This window comes from Cephus cinctus, unplaced genomic scaffold (genome assembly GCF_000341935.2).
Source record: "Cephus cinctus unplaced genomic scaffold, Ccin1 Ccin1_scaffold0025, whole genome shotgun sequence".
Taxonomy (NCBI): Eukaryota; Metazoa; Arthropoda; class Insecta; order Hymenoptera; family Cephidae; genus Cephus; species Cephus cinctus.
This window is the reverse complement of record NW_014332773.1, coordinates 475,202-487,404: the sequence shown is the minus strand read 5'-3', so window position 1 is coordinate 487,404 and position 12,203 is coordinate 475,202. Positions and strand designations below refer to the sequence as shown.

The following is a 12,203-nucleotide window of genomic DNA, read 5'->3' as shown; positions in this document are numbered from 1 at the left end:
TTTGTTAGTCGTGAAGCTTATGCGTGAAAAATACTCATGTTACGTTTTCTTCTATTGCTTTTCAATATAAAAAGAATTATCATGATGCTTTAACTTAAAATGATTAATTATAATCAAGATGAATCATAATCGTTTAATCGTATATAACAAAAAAGATAAATGTCAACGGAGCATGACGATGATCTAGAAATGTTGGCTAAAGTTCAAGGCTTATGTGCTATTGTAACTTTCACTTAATTTCCTCTTTTTCACGCAATTTTCAGATAATAACGTGAAAAGTGGATACCAAAGATATTGTTATGAGAAAATGATCAAAAAGCAATTAAACGCTTTTGATGTGACAAATTTAAGATTTAATTATTGGTATTTCGAAAATAGAAGTACATATTATGAGTGAAGTCATTCCTTGTATTTAAGTATTACAAAAATGGCAACCTAACTCTAGAGTAGCTGAAGGTAACTCGATTCAAAATCAAAAACTTAATGTAGATCTACAAGTATTAAAAACGCGAATGCATCGGGGCCTCATAAAGATGAACCATTTTGATAATTATTCATGTACTTGAATAAATAATAAGATGTATGATGATTTTATAGGAATTAATATAATATGCGTGTTATATCTAATTTCCATAATAATTCTAAACCTGTGTTATATGTTATAGTGTGTAAAGTCAAGTCCAGTGAGATTTCATGCAACCTATATATCGTTAAAATGAAAGTAAAGATTATGATTGGAACTAGATATATTTAAATAATAGAATGAGAGTCATCTTCAAATAAAAAACCCATAAAAAGTTAGTGCATGAAAGTGTTTTCAGAAATTGGCTTTCTTTGAAAATATAATTAACTGAAACGATGTAATCTGTAATTGTTGAGATAAATTCCGTTCTATCATTACAGAGTGCCTTTCACATTCACTCCAAGATGTCATACAAAAATGGCGTGTAATTACTCATACTTTCGTGGTTTCCTCTTCTCTCAATGTCAACAAAGATCAAGGTAGCAAACTCGATAGTCGTTAAACATAAAATAATACAAAATCTTGATAGAAAAATTATTATAAATAGTAACAGTAAAAGCATATTTGAAAATCAATACATGGTATATATTTGTATATTGAATCTCCATTAATTCGCTCATTCGTTAGTTCACACAAGCATGATGAAGTAAGTTGGTGTGACAAGATTGCCAAATGCAATTCAAGTTTAATAATTGTTAGTTATCATAAGAAAATGCGGGTTTTGTTATGAATAATATGTATTTGAGTAATAAAACGTCAAAGTGTACCAGTGATTATTTTGAATAGTCTCCAGGCAAAAATTGAATAAAAGTCACAGGTTTTAAGGAACGAAAGGCGGAAGTGAATTAAGATTATGAATTCGAATTACATAAGGTTCACGATAGCACCACCATACCAATAAGAAGTACGTAAACGAACCGGCATCGCACAGTGAAGGGATTGCCTACTATTTTACGAAATAGTGGGGTTGCTTCTATTTCATGCACAAGGTATATAAGTCACCAGTGTGACAATTGACTTCAAGTTGACGTAAACTTCTCACATAGTCTTGAGGGACTCATAGCCACCTCATAAAAAACCATGATCAGAATCGTACGTAAAAAAAGTAATTCAGCAATAAGAAGCATATATATAAATAAGAATCAGCATTTTAGAAATTATTGCACAAAACATAATGTTAAGCTTTATTACTGAACGATTGATAGGAACATCACGTCAGTCTGAGTAAAAAATGATGTATTTGTCCAAGGTATTAATTCTGGGGGTAGTCGGTTATTGTTGGGCATCCGGATGGGACTTGGGTGGACATGGAGGAGGTGGTTTGACCTTGGGTGGACATGGAGGAGGTGGTTTGACCTTGGGTGGACATGGAGAAGGTGGTTTGACCTTGGGTGAAATTTCAATTGGCGGTCATGGTCACGAGTTAACAGCGATCAGCTTTGGACATTCCGGTTTGAAATTTTAAACATGAATAATTGAATCTGAGTATACCATATTTGCGTATGATTTGACTAGAATAGAAAATTATTATTATGATTGTTTAGATATCTTGGGTGGACACAGTGGATTTGGAGGTCATGGCATCGCCTTGGGTGGACATGGTGGTTGGGATTCAGATATTAGTATCGGTCAAGTTCATGGAGGTCATCGGGTCAACGTTATTCCAGTGGTGAAAGAAATAGGTAATATACTTTTTATAAAAATACTGATATTGTAGTAGATCGTATGAAAGCTTATGGATCTTATGTGTTTCTTTCATTAGGTGTCCCTGTCGTGAAGGAAGTTGAGATCAAAATTCCACATCCGGTTGTGCAGACTGTTCCACAACCATATCCAGTGGCAGTTCCTGTTTCACAGCCAGTTCCTTACGAGGTAAGGCTTACTTGATTACCACTGACACATAATACTGTTTACAACCGGTATTATTTGAGATTAATCGATTATATATTATAACTTTCAGGTGATCAAGACGGTATTCAAAAAGGTGGAAAAGAAGGTACCAACCCCTGTTGAGAAAATCATACCCTTCAAAGTCGAGAAACCTGTGCCGTTCAAGGTTTACAAGCATATTCCAGTTCCTGTTGAAAAGCGAATACCTATTAAGATTCCGGTTTATAAGACAATTTTTCACAGTAGCAAAGGTCATTAGGGATCCTCTACCCACATCAACAAATTACATTTACAATTTTCGATGGTTTACACTTAGCCGAAGTTCTAATTATGTATTTTATTTTATTTTAATAATATTTGACAGACGGGAAACAATAATTGTCGACTATATAAAGTTATTTGTTGGTACGTAGAGATTCGATGATTGTTTTCAGTTAAAATAGCTGCATTCAATTGTAATTTTTCATACTTTTGATCATCTTTACGAAAGGTAATTTATGACGATACAGGATATACTAAGTTCGCAAAGCGAACTCCTTTTCCTGATTCTGTTTTGTGGTGTCTATTTCCTTATTCTATGACATGTAAATAATCGAAAGTCCTTGTAATATAATAATGTAACAGTGTGGATGTATTATTATATGTTCTTATTTGTGGTTTACGTATACTGTTCTGTTTACTTTCCCTTTCAAATCATATTATATGGCATATACATAAATACGTAAAAAATTACTTGAATTTAAAGAACTAGAATCGCTTTTTGAGTGTGGGAGATGAATTTCTCTTATTTAAAATAATCCTATTTTAGATATAAGAACTACTAATTATTGAAATTATCTCCATCTGCAGAAGTAGTCAGCCTTTTACTTTTTAGTTAACGTAAATCAAACTTTCGTTCACTATTTAAAATATTTCGATCATTTTTATGCAATTAACTAATTCATGATTATTTACGGCATATTTCACCATCGATTTCATTTAAATAGTCTATGAGGTTCTTGTAAAATATTTTCACGTAGCAGCATATTATCATGTATACAATTAAACTGTATAACTTAACTATGTGAAACACAATTACAATTTCAATTTACCCATTCAAATAATTGACCGTATGAAATGTTCAAAGGTTGTTGAACCGCTGAAGTACGAAACAAAAAAACCCGCGGTAGTCATTACGTGCTTACATTTCACTTAACAAAGAGAAAAAATAACGGTGATTTCTGAGAACACAAGTATTGTACCAGCAATTTTCTTGTTCGACAGCGCTAAGCATTTCTACAGACACTTTAAATTGAATTATCCATTAACGAGGAACAAATACAAGTCAAACAAATTGATGTGGCTAGAAGTTAACTTCCTTGTACTATAATTAACAACCATATGTGATATTAAAAATTAATTAAAATGATAAATATTACAATGCCACCTTACTGTCATGCTCAATTACAAAGTATGATTATAGACCGTCATGGATCATGTAATTTAAAGAGATCATTATCGAGGTTATTTAATTCATTTTTTTGTGTCATGTCAAATGATCGACAATATATCTTAAGTATCCAAAGTATCTACTCTACACGTGTGTCAGATAGTTAAAGTCAATGCAATTACGAAATGGACGCCACTTACTTTGACCATTGACAAAAATCGAATTACAAAATCAAGTGTATTCTGAAGTGCGTATATGCAGACCGAAACGTAAAACTGTATATCATGAAATCGAAAGGCATTATTCGTAAAATCAGTACGTTCTACTAATGTAAGACGTACAGCTCCATAGCTGTTTTTATAAGTGCACGCGTTGAAAAGGAATAAGAATCTGCGGCGAAAGTTATCTTTAAGTTGATTTTTTCATTCTCCAATCTTTTCACATAAAATAAGGCAGATAAGAAGGATCAATTGTGTATCAACAATTAAGAATAGATTCCTGATTTAAGTTGCTCCCGGTTAGTGACCAAATACATTGTTCTAATATACATATATCAATATACATATGTGTGTAATTCTCTATTCTTTATCATATTGATCAATATTCAATCAAAATACCATGTAACATTTTCTTCAGGTTCAATCACATCTAACAAGGAGAAATAGTCAGGATTCCTGATCAATGGTACAAAATGGATAGAAAGATAGCTACGTTCTTTCTTTTCCATTTTAGTGAATGGAGAGACGCTCTTTCACATTGGCCTTTAATCATTTATGTACATAAACCGGCATGTAACGATAAAATACTTTCACTTAGCGTTAGAGACCACGTGTCTTCATTGTCTCTTTATACAGAATGTTAGATGGATACCTGGGAGAACAGTTACTATTATAAAACTATGGACTTAGAAATTTTTATAAATATCAAAATTGGATTAAGTATCATTTTATCATCGCTCAATTCTTCGAATGCTGTCTAGTGACTTAACGTTGAACCTCTATATTAGACAGATGCCTTTGATAGTTTCATTGGAGATTGGAAAAGCAAGAATTTTCATAGCATGATGAACTCTGCATGTGGATAATCGAGGGATATGTTTTCAGATAAATATGGATGGAATACTATAGTATAGTGGAATAACTTGGTTACATCGAATCATCAAAGCTCCTCGTGACGATGAACTTTTGCATGTGGTTCTGCCCGATGGATTTAACCCTTTGAAGCATATATTCTTTCTTGCATACGATTTTCTGGAAACAGCTTTCTAGAGGTTTTTCCGATTGCTGATTTCGCATTGGACGTCGATATTTTTTATTAAAAAAATTCGAAATAGCGAATCAGCGTGGAAGAAAAAAGGACAAAGTAACTCGAATTTGTAGGAAACTTGGGAATTTTGTGGCTGTTCATAACGAATCTGAGGTTAATTTTTAAAAATTCAAAATAGCGGATCCAATATAGCCTTTTGACATGCCAAAACTAAACTGATGGACATGACCCCCTGAGTACAGAGTGTCATGTGAATCGATCTAATTTTTTCAACCTCGATCCAACGTATTAGATCCGCGATTTTCAATTTTGATTAGGTAGCATAATTTTCATAATTAGTAACCTACAAAATCCTTATTGATTGAGCTTCGTATAAATTTATAAATTTGTTGCAATTCCAAAAGCCCATATTGTATTTGGCTATTTGAATTTTGGAATTTTTACAGCAGATTCAGAATGAGCGTAGTTGCAAACATCTTCAGATTTTAAATTACTATTGATTAGCTATTAATGTGTTTATTTCGTAAAAAACATGATTTTTAGTAGTTTTCCTATTTATAATGAAATCTACATTGACAATAACGTCGTTAATATTATTCTTATATGTTAATTGTGATTTTAAAGGGTAAAGATACAAATGTCTCTTCTGATTTATTGAAGAATCGTATTTGAAAAAATAAAGTCTGTCATAGGGTGTGAATAACGCAACAGATTAAATATGAATTTAATAAGTTTCGCTTTAAGTTCCATTATATGAATATGATGTATTTTTTATCGCACTCGAAAAATATTGACATTATCCTTTCGAATCGATATATAGTAGATACGTTTGGACTTTCGAACGCTTCATAATGACTGTTTTTAACAGACAAAGTATTTATTGACTCGGAAAGATTGGTAATCTCAGGGAAAATACATTTATTTCTTGTTGCATATACGCGATATTTGTACGCTTCCTAGAGCGAAATTTACTGTCACTTCCTGCATTTGCATATAATAATGTATTGATGGACTAGAGGCCAATAAAAAATCTACAGGGAAACACACTTAGAGCGTAAAATAATGACAAACGATCATAATGGAAATGAAAACTGATTACAAAGCGAAACAGGAAACGCATCCTACAGGAAACTCCCATGGGAACCAAACTAAGAAACGTTCTCTAAGAAGCCTAGTTACTTCCGCTGAACATAATAAGTCTTACGCGATCCATGATGCCGGAGGCACACGCGTAAAGCGTCCTATCCTTTAGTGAACAGAGGTTCAAATGCAACTTATTGCTCGTTATAAAGGCTACCGGCTCTTTCACTCTTTTCTTTCGATTTATTTTAATTGATCTATTTTGCTCTTGCAAACCACAGATCGAATGGTGGAACGACAGAGTATCGTACTTTCGTTTCGTTGTACCTTCTCTTCGTTTCGTAAGAAATACTGTCACTACACTTCACCGCCATTTAAATTTGCAACTCGATTCAATTAAAGCGACATTGAGTGCTCTAATCCTTATAGGGTTGAATAAATCAACGTAAAAAGGAAGATATTCGACCAAATGGATATATTGTTGTTCCTTTCATATGGTCGACTGTTATCCAGATCCCTAGATTGTAGGATGCTTTCTTACAATATTCGTAGAAGAAACTGGACTCTAGCAGCGATTTTTAGTGAAAGGTAGTGGAATCGATCTAAGTATATAAGCTGCGCGTCAGCCCCTTGTAGACATTCAACATTTGAATCTTTGTGCTAACACAACCTTCCAAGCATTATCAACATGAATAAGATTGTAAGGGACTTTAATTGAAATTACTAAATAAATAGCTAAACGAAATTCATTACGAAAGTGAGGTGACATTTGGTAGCATTTCATAATAAGGAACAATTTTGGGGTTTTGTTATGTTATGTATCACAAAATATAGTAATGAAGTAATCGTTAGGGGTTTGAGGATTAGTCTATGAGTTGGCACATTAGACTTTCTAGAGTATTATATTTTAAGTGCTTTTATATGATTATTGGGTTTATGAAATGAATATTTTGATAGATTTTGGTACTGGGGCTTGTGGCTCTTGCCTCTGTCGTAAAAGCTAGCGGATATGGTCATGGCGGAGAAGAAGATCATGGTGGATCCACTTACGAAGAGAAGTCTAAAACTGTACATGTTCCCATTTATAAGAAGTATGGTAAGTTATTTAAAAATTTTCATACTAGATATTATAGATTTCACACGTTATGTCGCCCTTTGTTACGAAATTGAATAACTTTGTTTTTATATTATAGCATATTTTAGATGTCGAATAAGACTACAACTTTTACTATTAAACTAGAATATAAATATTTTATTTTTCAATACCCATTTAAAATTATCGTATAATAACTTAATAATTGCATTCAGCTCAGATTGAATGTTTTTTTTTCTATTACGTTAAATGGTACACAGGGTAATAATATTACTATATATTTTCAGCTATCCCTATTCCTCATCCCGTTCCCGTGCAAGTTCCTCAAGAAATCAAAATCCCCATTCCTCAGCCATACCAAGTTCAAATTCAAGTTCCTCAACCATACCCTGTAGAAGTGATCAAGCATGTCGAAGTGCCTGTTGAAAAACCTGAGCCCTACACTGTTGAGAAGCACGTAAGTCCTAATACAAAAATATTACAATTTTTATCACAACTAAACAGAATTTCATTATTTCGAACTCGAGATGCGCCTGTACACCTTCAACCCGACAGACACCGCAGTATAACACAGCAAAAAAGATCCTTACAAGCATTTTCTCATTATATGACACGCAGACGGAATTTCCATACATAGTAAAATTCGAGAAGAAATTTTCAATAGAACCAGAAAACCGAAAAGAATAATTATTTACTCGTCAGTAACTGAACAGTGACATTTTTTTGGTTTCGCAGGTTCCATTTATTGTGGAGAAGCCATATCCTGTTTACGTCGAGAAGAAGTTCCCTGTACCAGTCGCGAAGCCATACGCAGTTCACGTTCCTGTCTATAAACACGTGTTCCACCACTCGTCCGGCGGCAAGAGCAAAGGCTGGAATTAAATCTGTAACTACATGTCTTACAATTTCATGACTGGGGCAGTATTAAGTTTGAAAAAAAAGTGATAAAGATTTTTCATAATTACGTGAACTGTAATCATCCTGGAACGATATGCGTAGCAGCATAGCCCTCACTTTTACGATATTTCAAACACATATATGGATAAGAAATGACGAATTTCCATATCAGAAATATTGAGTATGAAGAATCTTGAATTGAAATTTTAAAATCGAATGATAGAAGAACAACTGCCACGAGTACCCAGCAGCCTAATCTATTCTGTACATAGATCGAACTTGTTTATGTTAGTTTTGTTATTACTATTGATTGTTATAATATGTTTACGTTTTTTTTTATACAACATAATGCCCGTTATCTTTTTAGCGAGTAATTTTGGAATAAAATATACATTTAAAAAAAATTTATCAACTTGCACCAAACGCGTCCTACAAATGAGTCCCAAAACCAGTGAAAATCTGTAGTAGGAATCCTCAAACGGGGCAGTTCGAGTGAAATGAGATCGAATTGATGGCGGGAGAGTGTTGGAACGGGTGAATGTGAACAATCGCTGCAGAACAAAAATGTGAAAGACGAGGAACCCGTCCCTTTCTACGTTCATAATAAATCCAAAATAAATCAGAGACGTTGAGAAGATATACAATTTGCTGCTTTATTTCCTTAATCGTTTAACTTGATTAGAATCGGCTAGAGTTGAGCCGCCGGTTAGTCGGGAATTCTGTCCGATCTCGATTTGCCATAATGAGTTTGAGTATACACGTTCCTACATCATCGTGTGAAACCACTTTTACTTGAGATGAACTTTCACTGTTCCGCTTGCGGATACGGATAGGATAGTTAGATTTAAATCTCCAGACATGTTGTATTTCTGTTCAGAACAAAGAGTGACGCAAGAAGTATACTTTTTAATTCGATTTGTCACTAAATCTCATTAGTTCGAATAATTATGTACATATGGAAATGATATATGGTTTTTTTATCTTTATATAGAATTACTTTTAACTTACCAAATTTATGGAAACGACTTGCATGAAAGTCAACGAAATTCAAAAAAACGTTTAGTCTATAGTTTGTGCATCATATTTAGTGGGTTCTGTAGAGAGCAGATGAGATTTATCCAAAAAAGAGTAATTGAATGAATCAATTTGTCTCTGTGACTATTTTAAATATTAATGGAGCTTATTTTTTTTTCGAATAAATTAATTAGATAGATTAACATGGGAGTGGTAGGCTTGCAAACACTTTCTAGTACGATTCGATAAATGGTAGAAAAAAGGATAATGAAACAGTGACATATGAAGATTGAGGTATCGCTTTCGCTTCATATCATTTATATATTCATATATGTCGATGTTGATGCGCTAAATTTTAATAATTACATTAATGTATAATGTATCTTCTGACTGTATAATTTTCTGACATTTATAGCTTCCCGTAAACTATTTAAAGGGAAATAGCTAGAAACTGACTCGAGAGAAAGGTTGCGTTTTGGATTTTTTTTTAGCAATTATATTATATTTGAAGGCATTTATTGCTACACTATATAATATAAAACTACCTCTTTTAGAGTATACATGTGAGTTTATTTCTTATTTAAAAGTGTTTAAAAATGATGAAGATACAACTGTCAGCACAGAATGTGTTTTTACAAACTCTTTTTTGACGATGTATGATAACTCTTTTTACACGATAACTCGGAGATGGCGTATCTAAAATAAAAAATGCAAAAAAGTTGTTGATGTTGATAGTTGTAGATAGTCTTTCTCTTAGCCGATTTTTGACTTTCCATGTCTTAACAAAATGGCGACTAATTAAACTACAACAGTATGAAAAGTATCGATTTCTTACACGTTTTTTATGAGCATAATCACAAAAAATTGGTTATGACAATATCTAGATAAAGTAATCAACTTTAAACCTTTTTTAATTTCAGCTCCTAACTATTCCCCCTCAATTGCCAATTGAACAGGTTAAATAGTAAATAATATCACATAAATTATATTCAAAATAATTCACGCAGCCATAAATATAATATGTATCGTTATTAGTCACGGCAGCCAAAATTTAGAAAGCATGAACGAAATCAGACATACAAAGATTCAAATTACCCTTTTTAAGTAGACGATGTTGGTTGATAAAATAGTTAAAGATAAATTAAGCAGATTTATCTAAAAAAATGAAAATTTAATGACTGCAACCCTAAGAGAATATATGTATGTTAAAAGCGAATATTAGAATTAGCTGTAATTACTTCAATTGCAAGTATCACGATGGCATTGGACGTAGGTTGTAATTAATATCCCCTAGCAGTTATCTGATCAAACTTCATTATATTACGAGTAATCAGTAACAAGTTTTCCTCATACAGAAGCAAACAACAGAATATTACAAAACTTAACATAAATTCCTATTCGATGGTCAAATTAATTTAATTCAATTACAGAATGGTACATTCAATAAAAGTAGATACCAAGTATAATCTATCCTTAAAATTCATGGCTTTCAAAAGGATGTTTCTAGCTTCAGTGTATTTCCTAACCTATCATAACCTAACCTATCCTATATATGATACATCTAACCTAGTACACAATAGATGTTCGACTTGCCATATTTCCAGACTAGTCATTGTAATAAAAACACTGGTTGTAAGATTTAAATATTAATACCAATTGGTGATGGTTCAATTAACCAGAATTGGAATTTACCTACTTGCCGGAGAGTTTTAATGTGAAAAAGAATCTCACGCAGGAGCCAAATGGTAAAATAACATAAAATTTGGGGCGTGTATGGTCGTCGATGGACAGGGAATAGTGAACGTGAGGATATTGATGCTACAACTATACACAGAATTTTATTATATGATTGTATTGAGACCGACAACCCATTCTGTGAACGTGTGCACCACAAATAGAACGTCTCGAGTCGAGTAATGAAAAGAAGGGAGAAAGTGCTCGTGGTATATAAACACTTGGCCATGACTTTGAAAGCGTCAAAGTGACTGAGACTCGAGTTTAACAGGGGGTTTGTGGAATCGCCTTCTTATTGATAAATTTTGGAACCATGAAGATTCTTGTGAGTATCTACAATACACAAGGTTTTTTTAATGGTCTGCAGATGGCGCTAAGATATTGAAAAAGCAGAATAGTGAAATTTAAAAATATTTGAATGTGTTAACAAGCATTGTTACGCATCGAGATGAATTCAATTCGACTTGAAATAAATACGCAATATTTTTACAAAAAACTTTGGATGAATTGTTTGTCCTAAAGGACATTTTTTTCTTCAGATTTTGACGTTTCTGGCAGTCGGCGCCTGGGCCTGGGAAGATGAACACGGAGGATCTACTTACCACGAAACTTCAAAAACTGTTGAAGTTCCTGTTTATAAGAAATATGCTATACCTATACCACATCCGGTACCAGTTGCAGTACCTCAGCATATCAAGGTTCCTATTCCGCAGCCTTATCAGGTCCAAGTACCAGTTCCACATCCAGTTCCGGTTGAAGTAGTAAAACATGTGGAGATTCCTGTTGAAAAACCTGAGCCTTACATCGTTGAAAAGAAGGTACAGCATCTAGTAATTAGTTTCGCTAATTATTATTATAATAAAAATTCTGTAATTTTTTCAACGACGCTTATTCTTGTTACAGGTACCCTACGTCGTCGAGAAACCATACACAGTGACCATAGAGAAACATTTCCCGGTGCCAATTCCAAAACCATATCCGGTCCACGTACCAGTTTACAAACACGTCTTCCATCATCAAAGCAAAGGTCATGGTTGGAAACATTGATTCTGATAACAAGGTCTACTAGCCGAGAACTTCATTGCCAAAAAAAAGTCTAACTGTTTCCAGTAAGCAAGTTAGATAAGTTCTATACAAACTGTAAATAGTTTTTGTTACTCTTTTTTGTTCCACACTTATTCCGTTTTTCATAATAAATGACTTTTACAATATATACCGACTATTCAATTTCTTCTCTCGGGTGTCACTCACGCACGTGAGATTGCTGAATGCGTCTG

The 12,203-nt window shown here is 33.2% G+C and overlaps 2 protein-coding genes across 2 annotated transcripts; both read left to right on the top strand.

Moving 5' to 3' along the window:
* Positions 1-1,515: 1,515 nt before the first annotated feature.
* LOC107266875 (titin) lies at positions 1,516-8,163 on the top strand. Its single transcript, XM_015737861.2, has 8 exons — positions 1,516-1,615; positions 1,773-1,974; positions 2,068-2,205; positions 2,286-2,395; positions 2,484-2,669; positions 7,146-7,284; positions 7,569-7,738; positions 8,017-8,163. The coding sequence occupies exons 1-8, from the start codon at positions 1,604-1,606 to the stop codon at positions 8,161-8,163; spliced, it is 1,104 nt and encodes a 367-aa protein (XP_015593347.2). The 5' UTR covers positions 1,516-1,603.
* A 2,413-nt stretch (positions 8,164-10,576) lies between these two features.
* On the top strand, positions 10,577-12,137 carry LOC107266929 (MAGE-like protein 2). The gene is made up of 3 exons (XM_015737990.2): positions 10,577-11,251; positions 11,466-11,744; positions 11,830-12,137. The coding sequence occupies exons 1-3, from the start codon at positions 11,240-11,242 to the stop codon at positions 11,971-11,973; spliced, it is 435 nt and encodes a 144-aa protein (XP_015593476.1). The 5' UTR covers positions 10,577-11,239; the 3' UTR covers positions 11,974-12,137.
* The last annotated feature ends 66 nt before the right edge of the window (positions 12,138-12,203 follow it).

Bases quoted from the DNA above. Each gene is read 5' to 3' on its own strand.
- LOC107266875 (XM_015737861.2), top strand. The intron at 2,670-7,145 runs TAGGGATCCTCT...ATATTTTGATAG, and splicing joins TTCACAGTAGCAAAGGTCAT to ATTTTGGTACTGGGGCTTGT. The intron at 7,739-8,016 runs GTAAGTCCTAAT...TTGGTTTCGCAG, and splicing joins CCTACACTGTTGAGAAGCAC to GTTCCATTTATTGTGGAGAA.
- LOC107266929 (XM_015737990.2), top strand. The intron at 11,745-11,829 runs GTACAGCATCTA...TTCTTGTTACAG, and splicing joins CTTACATCGTTGAAAAGAAG to GTACCCTACGTCGTCGAGAA.